The sequence below is a fragment of the Misgurnus anguillicaudatus genome, chromosome 22 (assembly GCF_027580225.2).
Source record: "Misgurnus anguillicaudatus chromosome 22, ASM2758022v2, whole genome shotgun sequence".
Taxonomy (NCBI): domain Eukaryota; kingdom Metazoa; phylum Chordata; class Actinopteri; order Cypriniformes; family Cobitidae; genus Misgurnus; species Misgurnus anguillicaudatus.
The window spans coordinates 16,731,073-16,752,772 of NC_073358.2; the positions used below are offsets into that span (position 1 = coordinate 16,731,073).

Here is a 21,700-nt window from a genome sequence, read left to right on the forward strand (position 1 = left end):
GCGACACACTTTAGCGAAGTGGTTGCGCTTCCCGCATTTGGCACATTGTTTACCTCTTGCAGGGCATTTATTTGAAGCACTGTGAGCCTGGTTGCCACAGTAACCACAAGTTTTGTCGCGCTCCGCAACGTCATTGCTGCTCCGATGTAAGGCTTTTACTGTTCGCTTATGTGACTCTTTCCGTGTGTTGACTGCGTGCACTACTTGATCGTGTGGGCTGTTTGCAAACGTTTTGAGCTGAGCTTGTGCAATTTCGTGTGATCTGGCTATATCCATGGCCTTGTCTAGCGTTAACTCAGAGCCGACGCTCAGCAGCTTCTCCCGCACTCGCGGAGAGTGAATGCCAAACACGATGCGATCTCTGACCATTTCCTCGCTGTCTGCATAAGCACAGTCTTTCACTAACAGCCTTAGCTCAGTCACAAATTGCTCAAAAGTTTCTGTGGCTCCTTGAATTCGCTCATGAAATTTATATCTGGCGAAGATTGTGTTCGTTTTGGGCATAACATACGCTTCGTACTTGTCGTAATATGTTTGCAGTACCTTTGCTTCCTCTGTTGTCAGCGTCCAGGTGTTGAAGATATCTCTTCCTTTCTCTCCTATCCACAGGAGCAAATAACTGCATTTTTCGTCTTCGCCCCGTTTCTTTAACGGACCCGCGAACATGAGCTCTGCATGCTGTCTGAACTTACGCCATGCATCTGGTAAGTTAGACGATTCCCAATTCATGTGCGGCGATGGTACTCCTGCAAAATCCATTTTTTACTTTTCTTCTGACACCATGTCTTGTTCTTCGTTATATTATAACGATGTTGCACTGGACGTGCAGTTTGAAATAAGGAGACGTAGAGAGAGTACTGAATAAACTTGGAGCTTTTACTGACAAACGTGCAGCAGTATTTACATGTGACATACGACTGCCGCCAAGCGACCAGTCTCCTCACCACTTCCGTCATGCCGTAAATCAGTGTCGTAAATATTCAGTTCTTACATGAATATTACACAAGATCTTTTTAATTTATCATCACATATGGCTTATGATCCGTCTGACCAGATATGATGATGATATGATTAAATCTCTAAGAGCAGTAAATCACAGTGTAAAACAAGGCATTTCCTGCTACCTCTAGGTGGCGCTATGACTGAAGCTGAATATTGGCATTGAAATGTGTTCAGGCCAAGACCCTTATCAAACATGTGAAGAAATCGTTTTTTCTATGTGCTTTGGTGGGCAGAGAAGTTCTGAATTGATATACATCATGTAGTATTTAGTCCTGACTCATTCTCTTTTGATTATCATGTCATTTTGTTATCATGTGTCTATTTGGAGTTTTCAGGTGCACTTTTTCTGAAAGGACGCCTGGACTTTTTTGAAATAAAAGCTCACAGAAACTACATTTTTTGGAGTAACATTCTTAAATTTGAATCACAGCATCGTCACATATTTACCTATATGTCCCCAGGTGTCTTACATGACCATTTTATAAATTTTTTGCTAAAAGAATGTTATTCAAAGAAAAACGGAAGTCATTTAATTTTACCTTGTTTTATTCTGTTTCTTTACTACTCTGAGTTGTTATGACTATTGGCAACAAAATGTCAAGTGTATAGTTTCAAACAAGACCAGAATTATGAATATAGACAATAGGGTTTAAGAGCTGCAGAGATTTTAGTTTGGGGTTGTCGTTTTTCAGAAAATGCTCAAAAATAGAAGTGCTGGCTAACAGGTTAAATAGTAGTGATGCAACAATACACTTAGTTCACGGTTCAATACAATGTTCAGTTCTTGTCCACGGTTTTCGGTTTGGTTTCGGTTCTGATGCCTTGGCCTATTAAAGTGTTTTTTTTATTATTTTATGCTTAGGTAATAGTAACAGTGAGATGTTAAGAAGCAAAAATACTGGTTTTAATTGCAGTTCTCTTTATTTAATGTAAATGCAAAAATCATCTTACACATTTCTAGTGTATTAGTACAATAATATAAGATATAATTAAATAAAGATATATTTAAATGATATCCTATTCAAACTGGGGAACATGTGAATTCATTACATTACATAAATTGGCCATTTTATATACCTGTACTTAGTAAATTAAACTTTGCATTGTAAATGAAGGCTATACCTTACTGCACTACTGTTAAGTCCAACATCATGCTGTCTGTGTAAAAACCAAAAATGCGTTCCTCAATCAAGATTATTGGTGGGATTTATTTTAGCATCATGTGCATTCTCTTGGGTTGAACTTTTTCAACTTGCGCGGAAGACGTGTTTGAGTCAAATAATGCGCGTTTGCATCAACACTTTACGTCATTCGCATTGCCCCATGTGAATTTGCATCATTACATTGATTGTTGTATGTAGCGCAAAGAAATGAGGATGCATTTTGAAGCTTCATTTTAGCAGCATTCGAATTGGGACAGCCTTACTCGCCTTCAGTCATGCTTTGTGACGCGATCGGTCTAATGTGGCATTACGTGAATTGCCCCACGCGAATTTGCATCTTTACATTGATGTTGTATGTAATCTACACGCCCAAATAATTAATCCACACCTCAAATTTAAAAGACAGTGGTGCTGCTTCTTTTTGTTGTCGTACTTCTGTTGTGTGTGTGTGTGCTGGTAAATGAAATCTGACACCAGCATTGCAAGCAGAGTTAAAGCAGCTAACGCACAGTGACTGGATATCAACTCGCTGTGGCGTTTTAAGCTATGTTAAAAGCGTGAAGATCACGCGGGCGCGCACATTAACAAAAGTGGAGAGAATATAAAACTGACCGATTTGGATGGATAAACCGAAAAACCGAAATTCACATGCGCGTATTAGACCGTGGGGGTTGAACCGAACGGTTCAATATTATATTGAGAATTGTGGCATCCCTATTAAAAAGTGTGTGATAGTTCACCCACAAATGAGATTCTGTTATCATTTACTCACCCTCACATTGTTTCTAACCTTCATGATTTCTTTCAGGTGTAACTAAATAAATTATTTTGAAAAAAAAAGTTGCTGGCTTTTCATGACTAGAAAAAATACAGTGAGAGCAGTGAGGACCAGACATTTGTTTGGTTACCAGTGATGGGAATAATAGCGTTATAAGTAATCGGCGTTACTAACTGCGTTATTTTTTTTCAGCAACAAGTAATCAAATAAATTACTGTTTCCCCCGTTATAACGCCGTTACCGTTACAGACAGTATTATAATACAGTATCATTAATCTCACTGAAGCGATTTTCACCAGAGTAGGTTCTCTCATTCAATTCAATTCAATTCAATTCAATTTTATTTATATAGCGCTTTTCACAATTGTTAATTGTTGCAAAGCAGCTTTACATGAGTAGATGTAGAGGAGAACACAGAAAATCAATAGATAATATAAGAAAGTAGAATATAGCGGCTAAGGTTAAACCGTACAAGCAAGCGTATTAATTAGTGATGTTACGTTCGTGAACGAATCGTTCTTTTTGAACGAATTTTTTAGGTGAACGAATCGTTCTCGTTCACGCCATCCATTGACTCATATTTCTCGTTCACTAAAATTTCCCTCCCTTCTTGAGGAGCACGGACAAATGAAGTGCAGCTTTCTTTCTGCCTTCAAAGAGTGACAAAAGTACAAGCCAATGGCAATCGAATATGAGCTGTGGCCGAGCATATGATTGGCTAAACGTACTGAATGAATACGCCCTTCACTGCCCGAGCCGCTGTTTTGAGTCTGAACGAACGATAGAGAGATCGCGTTCTTAAACAAACTGAATGACTGGTACAAGTTACAACCTAATGAGTGAGAGGGATCTTACAAAAAAGCGAGTGCAATGTAAACAATCCTGTGAAAGAATCATGTGGTTTTGTTTTAGTAAAGTTATAGTAACCATATTTAGGCGGGTTATTTACCTTAATACAAATGATTATCAAGGTAATTACTGTAGAAAAATTTGGTATTTCTGTTTAATATAGTTTTACTGCAACTATCTTGGTCACTTACTGTAGTAAAAATAAATTAAATGTGTGGCAGCTGTTGTTCTGTTACCCTGAGCCAATCGTCTATATAAGTTTGAGCTGCTGAACGAATCCACCCTTTCACTGAACTTTAACGTTAGTCAGTCATCCCGCGTCTGAACGAAGTCTTGAACGACATGACCGAAACTATATGATTCGTGAACGAGGATCTGATGACTGACTGAACCAGAGGAGGCTTGCCAATCACTCACAGCACGGGAGTCTTTATTTACAACAAATCCAGATTAGATGTACTATAAATGTACGTGTGTCTTAATATATTCTGTAGCTTGATAAAATTATGCTTAGTATTTCACAATTTAAGCTTTATTAAAAACTAATGAGTTTTTGCAAAAAGTCTTTCATTGTCTTATAACACATAAGGACACACATCTTCGCCACCTATTGGCGTATTTATGTAAAATTAAGAAATGGTCACTGAACGAATCAGTGAACGAATCTGAACGAATCATTTTGGTGAACGAACTGAAAATGAACGAGTCACCTAAATGAACGAAAATTTCCATCACTAGTATTAATAATGTAACGTATACAGTAAAGTGCTATGTTAAGCCAAAGTTGGCTGACTCTCCCTGGGACGAAAAAACCCCTAGGAGAAAACCCGGTGGGAAAAAACTCCTAGAAGGACAAAAACCCTTGGGAGAAATTAATATATATATATATATCGATACAGTAGGGATAGGAAGCGGTGGTCGTTGGTCGTGCATCGTCTGGGCATCACGTTGAAGGACAGCCAGTAGATCAGTGGTGTGATGACCCTCACAGCAACAGGAACTGGGTCTGTTTGTCTCATTGTCCTCGGGGGCGAGAATGAGACAGGGAGAGAAAAACAGAATTCTATTAGCGTAGGGGCAGTTCGCATGTAATGCAAGTGTCATACATTATAGTGGTTTCAGTCAGCTCGGTTCCAGACAGGCTAACTATTGCGGCAATAGTATATTACCCATATGAGGTATGTGAGTGCTTTGTTCTAGACAAAATAACTACTGCGGGAAAAGTACATTTACTGGACATTTTATGTGAATGCTTTGTTAAAGAAGAATGTCTTAAGTTTAGATTTAAATTGATCGACTGTGTCTGATACTCGAATATTATTTGGTAAATCATTCCAGAGCTTTGGGGCCAAGTAGGAAAAGGATCTACCACCTTTAGACACTTTTGATATTCTAGGGATAATTAAGTGACCCGAATTTTGTGAGCGCAGTTTACGTGGCGGATTGTATTCTGATAGTAGTTCTTTAATATACGAGGGCGCTAGGCCATTTAAGGCTTTGTAGGTGATTAGTAATATTTTAAATTGTATGCAATGTTTAACTGGTAGCCAATGTAAAGATGCCGGAATTGGACTAATGTGGTCATCCTACTTAGCCCCTAAGCTCTGGAATGACTTACCAACCGATGTCCGAGAATCAGACACAGTCGATCATTTTAAATCTAGACTTAAAACTTTTCTCTTCAACAAAGCATTCGCATAATTTGTCTAGTAAAGGTATAGCCTGGGTGCCAGCCCATCTTAGCCCCGCCCACAAGATTTTGTAAACGGGAAGATGGGTCTGGGGTTTCTGCGTTGAGGAGCTACTATTTTAGGACAAATGCTGGTCGAACCAATCAAATTGTCAGGGCGGGCTTTATACGATGATGGACAGATAATCAACAGTAACGTAATGAACCACGTCACCAAAGAGCGCGTGTGTTGAATGGCTGCCGCTGTAGAGTTCAGATGTGTGGATTCTGACATTGAGTCTGTACTAAAAGATATCGACAGAGCATTGATTTTAAAAGAGGAACAGAGAAACGCGAGCAGGGCATTTGTTGATGTCCTATTCGGCAAAAGTTGGTCGCAACTGAAATGGCTAACGGTATCACGGCGATGCAACTCAGCGTGCACGACGAGATGGATATAATTAGCGGTCGTTGCCAGGTTCTTTTCGGAAGCCCGGAATCGTGGTTGCTGAATAAGTGGAGGGACATGCTAGGCTCCAATATTTTCAAGCAAACGTAATGGCTATCGCCGTGGATGAAGTTCACCTAACGTACAAATGGTAAGAGATAGTCTTACTCTATGACTTAGTAAATACTTCATGTTGTGATATAAACGAAATGTTGTAAACATAGTAGGTGTTGATGTACATTCGCTAACACGGTATAATCACAATGTTAGTGTCATTTTAGCGAAATAACTAGCAGTTCGGTCAGGCTGCAAAGACGTAATTTCAACATACGTTACACACTCGGTTGCTCTGATTGGTCGTAGGTCTATCCAATTGAGTGCAGAGGCATTTTTCGGTTGAGACACGCCTCATAATTATAGCTCAATGGAGCGGTATCAGACTCAAATTCTGACTAGAATTGAGTATGGCAACGTCAGGCTAGTAAAGGTACTTAACTTGCAATAGTTATTTGTACGGAACAAATCACTCACGGTCATAACACAGACCAACCAAATAAATAAATAAAAACCTTATCTGCATGAACACTTCAAAATGAATTGCATTAAATAGTTTGCCACCGTTTGCCACTGAACCTGCATTAACGACGACAGTGGGGCCTCTGGCCTTAGTCAAACGGGTTGGCACGTATGGTCGGGTTGCGATTTTGGAACTTTCGTGTGTCTTGTTAATAGGATGCCATACAGACCCGTTTGCCACTGAACCTGCATTAACGACGACAGTGGGGCTTCCGGCTCCTAGGGGTTTTTTTTACCCCGGGGAGGCAGCCTTCTTGGGCTTAACTTAGCTTCCTCTTCTAGACGTTATATTAGTAATACGCTCGCTTATAATGGCGAGTCATAGCCGCAGCAAATTTGATTGCTTATGCTATCGTGTATTATGTTGTGCTATCTGTCGTTTTTCTGTGCATTTACTGCTTCTATTAATGTAAAGCTGCTTTGAAACAATTAACTATTGTGAAAAGCGCTATATAAATAAAACTGAATTGAATTGAATACTTTTTAGGGCGAGTAAGCACTCTTGCGGCGGCATTTTGAACCAGCTATAGCTTGTTTACCTGATTTGAATGGCCTCCCCGAGTAACGAGTTACAATAGTCTATTCTAGAGGTTGTTAGATTTTCTTGAATTTGGCTGCTCAGTCTTTCATGGCTCGATTAGAATGTATCTAATAAGTAAAATAATAAGCAGGACCAAGTGCATGTGGGGAAAAGAGATTTAATGAAGGTTCTTATGTAGCATTGTTCTTCAGGAGCGATGTTGTCGTGTCAACCTTCTACATTCTTAACCCAAAGTTCTGTCTGTGGGCCAGAACTTTATACATGATAACAAAAGGCCTACAAACCATAGAAACCTGTTAGGACCTCCTACAGGAGATTGGTCTATCAAGCGGTCTACACTGAGGAATGGTGATTCTTTGTTATTCACACTGATTAGTTTCTATAGGCCATTTGGTTCACACCTTTACTGCAGACATATGTTGATTACATCAGGGCACAGTTTCAATGTTATCCATCAGACATTGATTACACATGAAAGAAATATACACAAAATCCTTCAATCCCCCATTTGATCATATTTTGATCACACAAAAATAAAATAAAAGATTTTGTCGTTCATGTACAAATGCAGTATACAGGTTCTTGCTTGTGATCACTGAAAAAGGATTCAATGTAAAAATGCCTGCATTTCTTTGTGAAAATGCATGAGTCCTTTTTAAAATTTCATTTTAAAGTTGCAATCATGTGGACTTGGCGGATGTGGTTGGGTTTTGGTCTTTTTGTACTCTGCGGAGTCCTGCAGGTTATTTGCAAGTTAGAGTAATGTGGAAATGGCGGACGTGGATGTGCTCTGTGGATCTTCTCAGGTTTCTGCTTGGTGCAATATGGTGAAGGTGCCAAAAATCAGAGGTCTTTGCTTATTCTCTGGAACACTGAAACACAGGAACACCTGCAATCACACACAAGAGAAAAGGGAAACGTATCTTGCCAAAGAAAACAGATTATTCACAAACAACTTCTACCTAAAACTGTCCCTATTTAATGTCGGCAGGACACTACAGTGTTTACCAGTGGTGGTATGTGTACCTCTTCATCCTCAGACGACATGCTAGAGCCTAAAAACTCTAGTCCCGCAATATATGGACTCTAATAAACACTACTGCCATCTATCCCTCATCTCTAGGCAGACTAATTAACTCACAATGGCACACATTTAAAACTTGCTCTTCAGGATTCTGTACTGCCAGGCTGAGTCCTTCAGGACTTGGCTGTCATTCATATGAGCTTTAAGCATGTTTTCTGTTCTGGGTAAGGGCCTGCCTGTGACATTTTTTTAAAGGGCTTAATCCAGGTTTCTTATGGGCATAATTGCTGTCTTGCTTATTATCCTTTTGTTTTGCTGAACCTTTCATCAACAACATTTGTTCTCCGGAACAGTCATCTTCAACTTCAACTTGCTTAATGTCTAAAGTCAAGTGTCTTTCTTGTTTGAGATTCCTTAATGCCGCTTGTGCACCCCTCTCCTTCACGGCTCGATTAACAGCATCATCTGGTAGGGCATCACCTTCTGTTGTTGAGTTTTCTCTGTGTGCTTCTGTTTCAAAAACTCCATCAGGTCTTGGATGAAATGCCACTAGCTGGTGCTGTAGAGAGGGGTTCTTTAGTTTCCCTGCCACTCAACAGCATTTAGTAGAGTCTGTTTTTGTTCGACTGTCAGCTGCTGAAATATTTTATCCAGGTGGTCCTCATCAACATTTTTGTCTCTTAATCTCAGGCTGCAATCTCGAATCCAGTGTCCTTCCTTGTTGCAATACCTGCATCTTCCACGTTTGGTGTTTGCACTTGTGTGTTTGTGTTGTTTCACTCTCTTGTTGCTCTTCACAGATCCTGTTTGTAAGGCTCTCAGCTTGACATCTTGTGTTCTGTCAATCTTTGTTGACCATTCAACCAGCTGATTAAAAGCAATCCCAATGCTGTCCCAGTCATCATAACGAATTTTCAGAGCTTTAGAGATCTCTGGTTTCAGTCCATTTACAAATGCAGTTTTTAAAGGCATACCAGTGTCCTTGTCAAAATCCTCACTGTCATTCAAACCAGCATGTTCCAGCCAAGTTTGTTTAAAGCGATCTTCAAACTCGGTGACACTTTCCCCTGTCTTCTGCATGCAAGATGTAATTTTACCCCAATTAATCTCTGCAGGTTTTAATTCAAATAAGAATGTCTTTACGGCTTCCCATCCAGCTTCAATGTTCTCTTGAGACTCACCAACTTTGATGCTGACACTTTCAGTTAGCCTGCTTTGGTCACTGTCCCTCAAATTGACATTAAGAATGACTACTCCATCTAATGGATGTAGTGTGTAGATTTTGTGCAGTCTTTGTAGTACTTGCCAAACCTTCCGTGGATGCTTGTATACATCGGGCAGTTCCCTTGACCATTTGTCAATCTGCTCAGGTGTTGCTGGCTGGTATGTTCTATGTGGAACATATTTCTTTACCATTTTTGTCACAGTGCGAGTTCGTCTCTCTCCATTCTCCTCATACTCCTCCTCATTGTAAACTTCAATTTCAGTCCTTCTGTTTTTGACAATAACAGGAGCGAGTCTGACCGTAGATCTGCTCTTTGGGACATAGGTGTGAATAGTTGATTTAGCCTCTCTATCTAAATCACAGTTTTCACAGTGATCATGTGGTAGCTCTCTCAGCAGAGCCATTCGTTGTTGATTTTCAGTAACTTCTTGTTCAGTTACTTGCTTGTTGCAGCTGCTAGTTTCTTTAGTTGATGTCCTTGTTATAAAACAGTCTTTTGATTCAATTTGTTTTGAAATCAAATTTAGCAAAATCTCATTCTGGTTTAACAGTTTCTCTTTGTCTCTTTTTTCATTTTGCAGTCGTTCAGATAATCCTCGAACCTTAGCCTTCTCAGCTTCAATCTCACATTGTAGTTTGTCCATCTCACACTTTTGCAGGTGATGTTGAATTTGTTTGAGCAAAATCACAGACCATCCATCTTTCCTGGTGTTTCTCCTTAAGCGCTGTGTCTTTCCAAAAGCCCTTTTGATGTCCGGCAAAGCCCATTGTCCACTCTCTGAGTGCTTGATACTGTATTTCCTACAGATGTCATCATGGCATGTCCTTATTTCCAGTCTTTTGTCCAAATATGCATTCAGATTTTCCATCATCTGATCAATGGTTACATTTGGAGGTTCTGTTCCATGCCTTTCTGTAGTTGGTCTCGGGTAAGATCCACAACCATTGTTTTTCATAAGAGACTCAGCCATGGCCAGTACAGGAGAAGTGCCCTCAGAGGTGTGAAAACAAAACAAAAGGTGTTAGATCTGTTAAAGGTGCTTATTCAGACTGACCATTTAGAGCAGGGGTCACCAACGTGGTGCCCGCGGGCACCAGGTAGCCCGCACAGAGTCTGTGAGGTGCCCGCCAAAGCACATTCTATTAATAGTCTCAAATGTAATATTTATTCATTACATATTTTTTTATATTAGCTTGGCTTGGTTTACGCATGTTACAATTTTAAACAATACTAAAACATATAAACAAGTCAAATAAAATGAACAGGTAAAACAAAAAAGTTTTAAGTAGACTATATCAAAAAGTAGCCCTCCAGATTTTATCCATTCTGGTAGCCCTTGCTCATAAAAAGGTTGGAGACCCCTGATTTAGAGTATACAGACAAACCCAGTCAAACATACATTAAATGTACTCTTAATAACAATAATTCGTTTGTGCTATCTTATTGTTTAGTTCTTAATACTACAATTAAGAAAGCAAGAGAACCATAATAAAATGTGTCTACTGTTTGCACACCAATAAACATTAGACTTCACAGTTCAAACTCTCAAATTCTTTCTGAATCCTACTTCAGAATGCTCAATTACAGTTCTTAGTTTCTATTTGTCACTCAGAGCTTTCCATATCTTTCAATGGAAGGCAAATTGACTTAAAGTTCCATAATTTGGGTTCTAGACCATCTTTTTCTAACCTTGTTAGAATCTAACCAAATAGTGGCTACTGATTAGCACCCAGTCAAGAATCCTAAAATCTTGCAGCAATATCAGTCCCAAACTATTTCTATGACTTCTACAGTTTCTGGATGAATGGACTAAATTGTTCTTTAACAATTCCTACAGACATTTAGAAAAAGGACCAAGCTTCTACTTCTACAATCTCTATATGAACGGACTAAATTGTTTCTAAACAATTCCTACAGACATTTAGAGAAAGGACCAAGCTTCTACTTCTACAATCTCTATATGAACGGACTAAATTGTTTCTAAACAATTCCTACAAACATTTAGAGAAAGGACCAAGCTTCTACTTCTACAATCTCTAGATGAACGGACTAAATTGTTTCTAAACAATTCCTACAAACATTTAGAGAAAGGACCAAGTCTGAAATGATTAACAATGCTACACCATGAACATTGGTCTGCTTAATTTCTTCAGTAGTTCTTTAAGAGAGCTGATAAGTTTCACTCACCAAATGAAGATTTTTAAGACAAAGTCATCAAGGTAGTTGCTTCAACAAACACAGTCCACAAACATAGTCGATTTGTCTTCAATAATCTTCAGAAGCTAGAATCTTCAAAATTCTTCAGTTCTCGTCTTGTTGCAGTGATGAGTGCTCTTCTTATCTGTCTCTCCTGGCTGGCTCGCCAAATTGTTAGATTTTCTTGAATTTGGCTGCTCAGTCTTTCATGGCTCGCCAACGTATTAGAATGTATCTAATACGTAAAATAATAAGCAGGACCAAGTGCATGTGGGGAAAAGAGATTTAATGAAGGTTCTTATGTAGCATTGTTCTTCAGGAGCGATGTTGTCGTGTCAACTTTCTACATTCTTAACCCAAAGTTCTGTCTGTGGGACAGAACTTTATACATGATAACAAAAGGCCTACAAACAATAGAAACCTGTTAGGACCTCCTACAGGAGATTGGTCTATCAAACAGTCTACACTGAGGAATGGTGATTCTTTGTTATTCATTGATTAGTTTCTATAGGCCATTTGGTTCACACCTTCACTGCAGACATATGTTGATTACATCAGGTCACAGTTCCAATGTTACGCATCAGACATTGATTACACACGAAAGAAATATACACAAAATCCTTCAAGGTCATAAAAGCATGGATAAGCTTTTCTGCATCTGATGCAGACAGCATATGGCGTATTTTTGAGATATTTCTAAGATGGAAGAATGCTGTGCGGCAGACATTGGAGATATGACTAATCAAAAGATAGATTGCTGTCAAACATTACGCCTAAATTCTTAACCATGGAAGATGGCACCACCGTGCAGCCATAAATTCTTAACCATGGAAGATGGCACCACCGTGCAGCCATCTATGGGCAACTTGTAATCTGACATATTATGTTTGGAGCGATTTGGTTCAATAATAAGTATCTCAGTCTTATTGGAGTTTAGCATAAGAAAGTTATGTGCCATCCAGTCCCTAATATCACTAATGCAGTCTGTTAGCTTAGCAAACTGGTGGGTTTCGCTACGATGTGACGAGATGTAAAGCTGGGTATCATCCGCATAGCAGTGAAAACTTATGTTATGTTTCCTGATAATGTCTCCTAGAGGTAACATATATAACAGACAGGCAATGTTTTTCTCTTGTGTGTGTGTGTGTTGGGGGCTGAGAGACACATAACTGATGATGATTGGTGTGTGTGTTAGAGGGAGTGGGACAACCACATAGCCGATGATGATTGGCTTCATTTCCATCGTTAGCCAACCAGAAGCAACCAGAGTTCATACACAAACACATGCACAGTCCGAGCAGTGCAGTGTTGCCAACTTGGTGACTTTGTCGGTAGATTTAGCAACTTTCTAAACCCCTTTAATAACATTAAAAAAGCAACAAGGACAAATCTAGCGATCTTTTCTGGCGTGGTTGGAGACTGACGCGAGAGCATGTATTGTTCTCTCTTCTCAAAGTGTGGCGAATGTTGCTGCTAGCCACTCACAGTCCTCGCGCTGCAGTCTGTCCGAGTCCCACACACCCACAACGACAGAGCAATGGCAAGTACAACAAACTCAGCTAGCAGTCGCAAACACAACATTTAATAAACACTACTTTTCCATCATTGAGGTGAAGGCAAGATTGTTTATGTAACGTGCAACTTATGCCGGTCGAGTAAGAAAGTTTCTCCACCTCTGTAATTCTGATCTTATAAAGCACCTCACATCATCACTTGCTGCCCCAAAATTTGTGGGTTCTCTTTAGTGTCCAATTCATTAATTTAACAAATGTAATATTAGGGGCATCCAAGTTATTTCAAATATTTGATTTTATTAAGTAATGCAATAGTTACTTTGCCTGGTAATTAGTTACTTTTATAATGATGTAACGCAGATACTAACTCAGTTACTATTTTTGAGAAGTAACTATTAACTATAACATTACTTTTTTAAAGTAACGTTCCCATCACTGTTGGTTACCAATGCTTCAAAATAACATATTTTGTGTTCCACACAATAAAGAAACTCAAAAAAGTTTGGATGGTGTGTTATATAAATTATGACTGAATTAAAAATTTTTTAGTTAAAGGTAGGGTAACAGATTTGATCCTGAAACATTTTTAGTTATGCTGGTTAAAAGTCTCCTCACATCCTGATAGCAATCACTGTGTTAAGTTGTTTAAATGTATTTGTAGAATCGTACATAGAATACGTAAGCGTAATTTGAATGCCCACCGCGCAGCGAGTCCACGCAGACACCATACGTCGGGGTCCCCAACCTTTTTTACACCGCGGACCGGTTTCAGCTTTAAAAAAAATTTGCGGACCGGGGTTGAGGTTTGGGGGGGGGGCTGAGTTGCTGTTCAAACAAAGTGCTGAAAATCCTCCTTTGCATAATGTGTAACATTTGTCTGCCCATTTAGTCTTAATAATTAATGGTAAACGAACTTGATTTGCTGTTCTCGAAGGCAGCTCGAAACTTGGTCGGGCTCGAGCCCCAAGTTCAAGTAACAAAACGGAAGAAACTGCAGTGAAGGAGGAGAGATGCCAGAAGAATTGCGTCTGGGCGCGAAGGCACGGAGACTCCTGTTTACAATATGCTTTTAATGATGATTGACACAGTTTCCTTTTAAACCTACGTTAAAAGTAGACCTGTTTGAGTCGTGACTCACTCATATCTTTCACCCGGATCTTTAAATTAACTCATGAGTCGCGAGTCTCTAGTATCATTAACCCGGATCAGTTGAGTCCTACTACAATTCAATGTAAAACCATAAACAGCGCCACCACAAATCTCTTTCAACATTATTTTTTTAGCAATACGCACGCTTATAATGTTGATTCATAGCCGCAGCAAATTTAGCTGCTTGTGCTATCGTGTATTATGTTGTGCTATATGTCGTTTTTCTGTGCTTTCCACTGCTTCTATTAATGTAAAGCTGCTTTGAAACAATCACCAATTGTGAAAAGCGCTATATAAATAAAATTTAATTATTAATGACACTTTGCTCGCTCTACATATCCACTTGTAACCGGCTGAGAACTGACCCGAGATTCTCACTCAGATCTGGAAACATTGCAAACTTGAGAGACCTGCTGATCCGCGCGAGGCGCAAACTGACCTGAGATTCTCACTCGGAGCCGGAAACAATGCGGATTCGAGAGACATATGAATCTGATTTGACTCGAGAATCTCTCAACTCGTAACCGGCTGATCCACGCAAATGTTAGTGACTGGATGGAACATAACTTTCTTAAGCTCAACTCCAATAAGACAGAGATACTTATTATTGAACCGTATCGCTACAAACATAATATGTCAGATTACAAGTTGCACATAGATGGCTGCACTGTGGTGCCATCTTCCACGGTTAGGAACTTAGGTGTGATGTTTGACAGCAACTTATCCTTCGATAGTCATATCGCCAACGTCTGCCGCAGAGCATTCTTCCATCTTAGAAATATCTCGAAAATACGCCATGTACTGTCTACATCTGACGCAGAGAAGCTTATCCATGCTTTTATGACCTCTAGAATAGACTATTGTAACTTGATACTCGGGGGATGCCATGCAAATCAAGTAAACAAGCTTCAGCTAGTTCAAAACGCGTCTGCAAGGGTACTTACTCGATCTAAGAAGTATGACCACATAAGCCTAATTCTGGCATCTTTACACTGGCTACCAGTTAAATATCGCATACAATTTAAAATATCACTAATTTGTGGTCTTTTGCACTTTATACGGGAAATGAGCTGACAGTCTGTACCAGTTGTATGAGTGTGTGCTTGCTGTATTTGTTGTTTTAATGTCTTGTTTTTCCAAGTTATTGTTGCTATTGCGTGCCCCCCCGTTGGAAGCCAAGTGCCCTGTTAGTTATGATCTGGCGCCGGCTCTGTTCTAAACCTAAACAATCTTGACAAACTATATATTGTTGGAAAGCTCTAGGTGTGTAGTTTTAATATTTCATTGCCATTTTGGGAGAATTATGACGTAATGAGAGCCGGTTTCTAAAATGTCATGGGGCCACAGGTAGGCCTAATTTGTTTTTACATATTTATAAGACTAAAACCCTACTCTAAACCTAAAAAATCATGACAAACCATATATCACTGGAAAGCTCTCAGAATGTAGTTTTCATATTTCAAAATGTAACAAAAAACTGTCACTACATTATTTCTATCAACAGATGACCATCTGTTGATAGAAATAATGTAGTGACAGTTTTTTTGTTACATGCTCCCCCCATAGGAATGCATATTAATTATTTTATATCCATAAAACTATATCCTATTATTAATCTTCAAAAATGTTTTTCAAACTATATATTGTTGGAAAGCTCTAAGAATGTAGTTTTCATATTTCAAAATCTAACAAAAAACTGTCACTACATTATTTCTATCAACAGATGACCATCTGTTGATAGAAATAATGTAGTGACAGTTTTTTTGTTACATGCTCCCCCCATAGGAATGCATATTAATTATTTTATATTTATAAAACTATATCCTATTATTAATCTTCAAAAATGTTTTTCAAACTATATATTGTTGGAAAGCTCTAAGAATGTAGTTTTCATATTTCAAAATCTTTTTGCAGTAATAATAATGCAGTGATAATAATTGAATAATTTGTGACAAGTGTATGCTGCAAACCGTTGACACCTAGTGGCTGTTGTTGGTAAAACCACTAAAAGTGTGACACACACCTCATTTTTTTTTGTGATTTTAACTTGAAATTTGGATCAGAACTACTTGAGACTTATGGCTTCATGTTTGCATTATTACTTTTGTGAAACATTTACATTTTTATAATTGTATTTATAAAAATATGTTATGGAATTATTTTTATTTATTAAAATAAATGTAAACTGCTATAACAATTTAATTATTTAATATGTTCACCTCTCACCTCTGTGAAAACCCCCAAAGTGTCTTCTTTAAAACAAGACCAAGATTAGGCTTCTAGACCAAAAAATGCCAGAGTTATATTAATTTGAAGTTGTATATCGCAATTTCACCCCCCCCCACTCTAAGGGTATTTGCGCTAGGCCTGGCAAACTCGACTCCTTTTAAGGATCCGGGTTATTGTGAGTCACTCACTAAAGTGATCCGGGTTGTGTGAGTCACTTGAATCACTTGAGTCAGTATTGCTAAATCGCCAAGGAAACTCAGTACAGACCCACTTGTATCCGGCTAATCCACGCGACTCGAGATTCTCAGAGCCGGAAACATTGCAGACTCGCATCGCAGTCCATGGGACTCACTCTACAGATCCACTAACCGGCTGATATTCGCGTGGATCAGCCGGAGCCGGTTAGTGGATCTATAGAGCGACTGAAGTCTCCTCAAAAGCAAATCCACTACAAAAGCCTTTCACTTCTGAGATAACATGCTTATAGGTTTTAGGTTTGGTGTGTATGGTCGACTATTTAAAAAAATAGGCCTAATAATAATAGCATAATAATATAGAAAAAAACTGTGTCCTGCTTATGCAGCCCCCAGAGGCGGAGAGACAGTTCGCGCTGATCAGCCGGTTACGGATCAGCCGGTTACGAGTTGAAAGATTCTCGAGTCATAGCAGATTCGCAGATCTCTCGAGTTTGCAATGTTTCCGGCTCTAAGTGAGAATCTCGGGTCAGTTCGCGGCTCGCCCGGATCCACGGGTCTCTCGAGTTTGCAATGTTTCCGGCTCTGAGTGAGAATCTCGGGTCAATTCGCGGCTCGCGCAGATCCGTGGATCTCTCGAGTTTGCAATGTTTCCGGCTCTGAGTGAGAATCTCGGGTCAGTTCTCGCGCAGATCAGCCGGTTACGAGTGGATCTGTATGCGAGCGAAGTCTCATCAATAATGTTGAAAGAGGTTTGTGTGTGTGGTGGCGCTGTTTATGGTTTTACATTGAATTGTAGTAGGACTCAACTGATCCGGGTAAATGACACTAGAGACTCGCGACTCATGAGTTAATTTAAAGATCCGGGTTAAAGATCCGAGTGAGTCGCGACTCAAACAGGTCTAATTTGCGCCACCTAAGGGGTTAAACTTAGTGAACTTTTCCCTAAGTTAACTTGTGCTGTGCGCTTTAGACCATGCGCTTAGGTCCTTAAAGGAACAGGATGTAAGAAATTGATAATCATAAATGGCCCTGATATGTCAGTAGACATTAACTCTTTCGCCGCCATTGACAAGATGTCTCGTCAATCAAGAGAAAATGCTTCCCTGCCCTTCCGCAACTTTTTAAACCCGGACGTATTGCCCTATGTCAAGCGGCTGCATGTCCGTGTCTGTTTTAAAGATCGGTTTGAATAGGATCTCTATGAAAAGTCAGTCACAAAAATTGAATTATCTCTGTTTTTTGCTCAAAATGTGGTGTTTTTGCAGAAAATACCCATATTCAAAAGCTGATTACAAAGGAACTACTGAAGGTAGGAAGTTTTTTTTGTTTGAAAGCAGAGGGTCTGTTCTTTCATTTGGTATATTGTATGTTTATATATTTAAAGAAGAAAATTTTCTGGAAGGCATTACATTTTTGTGAAAATCATGAAAAACGCTGGTGCTGGCTGGCAACTTTTTAAAAAACGCTGGCGGCGAAAGAGTTAAGAAATCATTTTAATTTCTAATACTTATATTACTGACAACAGTGGTCTGGCCAGGATATTGTCATTTAAAAAAAGGAGTTGCAGCCTTCAACTGATGTTTATGTTGCCATGTTGTGTATTGGCCACGAGTTGTGTGATTGCAGTACCAGTTTTAGCCACAATCCTACATACTGTTCCTTTAAAACAGGGCCCAATATTGCAAATAATTGTGCAAATTGCATTAGCCTACAGTGCACATAATGTTACTCAAAGCTAAGCTTTTGTGTGCAGAGTTAATATGTTGGTGCCGCAATAAGAACACACCTCTTCCATGGCACTTATGAGGCTCTGGGTAGACTTGCTGATTTCTCCTCCCCCAACAGCAGCAGAACCTCCACCCTGGTACATGGAAACTGGACTGCCGTGACCATTCATCCCAACGGTGTATGTTGCCTTGGCCGGCCAGAAAAACTGATTATGCATGATGAAGTACACGGAAAACACGTACAGACCCTGAAAAAGACCAACCACAACTCACAAGAGCTTGACATACTACTGCATAAACAGTAGATAGAGAGATTTTTAAAAAAAATATATAAAATACAAGGGAGAAAACTACAACACATCACCTATTTCAGAAAATATAAAGAAATAATCATAACAAAAAAGAAAAATACAACTCTTTTTCAACAGTCTCTCAAATGATCAGATTTTTGCACTAAATTAACTCAAACAATAAAAGGTCTTGCATTCATTTATAATAATAGAGGTCAATCAAAATCCTGAATTTCACAAGTCTGAAAGAAAGCTACTAAATCAATAAATCTTTTCTAGAAGCGTAATTTGCCATTTTTTAAATGATTAAGATTTTAACAGTGCATGATGAAAAGAGGTTTCTTTCATGAACAAAAAGGACAAACTTCATTACAAATGCAAGCTACGTATAACGGGGTTCAAGGGTTTTAGGATCTTGACACCCAGTATGAATTATATAAACCAACCAGCATGTCTCTATGGTGTTGTTTGGCGGCTTGTAAGTTTGAATCATATAAACAAGCCCCAATTTCTTAATTTTATTCAAATTTGAAGATATAACTCTTTGAGGTTGCATCATAACTTGCATCAAAATATGTGTTAGACATGACATAACAAATAAATTATCAAAAATAAAAAATAAACTACCTAGCTGTATGGGTTTATTTTGCCAAGATTGTTGTTTTTATATTGTAAATAAAGATTCTTTTGAACATGTCTGCATGTGTGTAACATTTTCAGATCATGGTGTATTTTGCATTGAAAACATTAAAGTAGACCTGCTCATATTTCTTGTATAGAAAACATTTTTTAAAAGGAAAAATATACAGTAAATACATATAGTTCACACTTTCCATGATGCATGGAATAAGCATCAGTATTCCATCAGTATGATTATTTGGTTCTTTTTTACATTTGTATGCTACCATTGTTTGTTGAAAGACTTCACATATTTTAACACATGTTGAGCATTTGCAGGATATTGCAGTCAAAATGATTAAGGTTGCACCTTTTATGGTTATTTGAATCTTTCAGATAACTTTTGCTGCTCTTGGTCTTGACCTGATTTCTGTTTAAGTGGTCATGACAGCAAGTCTTAGGGTGCGCCAAATACCCCCACTTGGAAGTGAGTGAGCAAGACTGCACTTTGCCAGTTTTAAGACATGGGACAGTGCCCTTAACGCACACTAAACCCACACTTTCTCGAATACCGTTTCGAAGCGGTATTCAAGGCTATGCATATCCAGTCATGCATCATGTTCAGGATGTAAATCATGAGACTTTTGCCCAAATCTCACGAGATGTCGTGGAAACTTTTTAATTGTAAGTTAATAAATGGATTTTACATTTATTAAATTTTGGTAGTAAAACGGAGAGTGTTCCACATTTCATTGGTGCAAACATTGTTATGTATTTTGTAAAATATCTGTAACTGCTGTTATAACATTAATGGTGTTGTTTATTCAGGGACTACTACATAAACAATAAACTTTAATAAATCTACATGCACAAAATTAAGAGTGTTTTACAGGTGCAAAGAATTCTGCGTCTGAAAGTTTCAGATAACTGTAGATACTATTCTTTAAATGTTCATTTATTAATTAATTTGTTTATATGTTCATTTTATTTAAAGAAAATCTTAAAAATATATATTTTAAGTAGCCTAAATGATATTTTCCTTAATTAATGTGCATTTTTATCATCAAATATCAAAGTGTGGAACTACAGCCATCAAGCTCCCGGACAATCGTTTATCTCTATGTTATCGTTATAATAGTCCTAATTATGATGTTCATAACAAAACCAGCATGAGGAAACATGTTCGCCTATTACATTAAAATAAATATTTACTCACACATGTGGAAGTTAATGCAAGTCTGTTAGGTAAATGGAAATTTCTATTTGTGTTTCTACATTTAAATTATTTAGTTTTTATATGTCTGCTGTTTGTAGAGCTGAGGAGAACACTCGTGCCGCTGGAGAAGAGCACGCATATATCAGACGCGTGCACTGAAGGAGCAGAAAACATGTATTTTATTTTAGTGATAGCTCTCATTTGTGCTGTGATTTCGGCAAGGCGTACAATATAATTGCTGTAAAAATATATAAAAGCTGCAGTGATCCCTGTGTGTTATGCTGCATGCTGGTGGATTATGACAATGGTTGTGTTTATTGGCTGGGCGCATTTAGCTTAAGAACAAACAACTGGATGCCAGTCTCATTAATATAAGGATCAGCATTCAGGAGGTGATTTACATTAGCCGTTTCTCAATACCAAGTACGCCAAACTCGGACTTGTGTCCTTCGTAGTTCGAACTTGCAAGTTCAGACTCGGAAGAACGAACTCCTGACGCGAAATGCATTCTGGGAAACTTCGCTGTCATAAGTCCACACAAGTCTCCTCTGATGCATCCTCGATAAAATGGGTGGATCAAGAACACATCCAGGGATTTTATGTGAACTTGGGCTTGATGCGAACTTTGATTTGGAACAGTACTTGGTCCGTTAATGATGACGTTTCACAAATCCACAAGAACACAAGTACAGATAAGAACGCATATTGAGAAACGGCCATTGACTATTTATTGTTAAAATGGGCTTGTATAGGGCCTGATACGAAGTTTTTTTGGTTTGTTTCACGTACACAGACTTTTAGGTGATTTAAAAGGAATATTGCTTGCTGGTGTGCGTACGCATAGTTTTATAAACCAGAATATTTTTTTGCATACGCAATTTTTTGGCTTTTGTAGACTTACAGTAAGGATCCTAAGCACAGTTTTATAAATGAGAGTTCAGTCACTACCCAAACCTGAAGTTAGCTTCGCGCCAGGCATGTAAACACGGCAAGCGTGTGTGTCCAAAGAAACCGTCTATTTGATTATATAATCAACATTTCTGTCATATCATGTGTGTACTTTATGTACTTACCAAAAAGATGTTGAAGATAACAAGGATTATCAGCATCCACGGGTATCTATAGGCCATGTGTAGTCCAGCCCACAAGCTAACAAGAGTTACCATAGCAAATAGGTAAAGCATCATGGGAACCTCTAAGGAGCAAACAGCAAGATCATTTCAGTAACACAATTCCTGCTTAAATTCAATATGTGTAAGCTCTTGCTATCAAAATTTAAGTTGACATA

The 21,700-nt window shown here is 38.6% G+C and overlaps 1 protein-coding gene across 1 annotated transcript in view; it reads right to left on the reverse strand.

Moving 5' to 3' along the window:
- The window catches only part of adgrv1 (adhesion G protein-coupled receptor V1), a 1,080,612-nt gene that overhangs the window by 29,876 nt on the left and 1,029,036 nt on the right, over positions 1 to 21,700 (reverse strand). Inside the window, 2 exon segments of the mRNA XM_073861135.1 lie at positions 18,348 to 18,536; positions 21,486 to 21,607. Coding sequence (XP_073717236.1) covers positions 18,348 to 18,536; positions 21,486 to 21,607 — 311 coding nt within the window.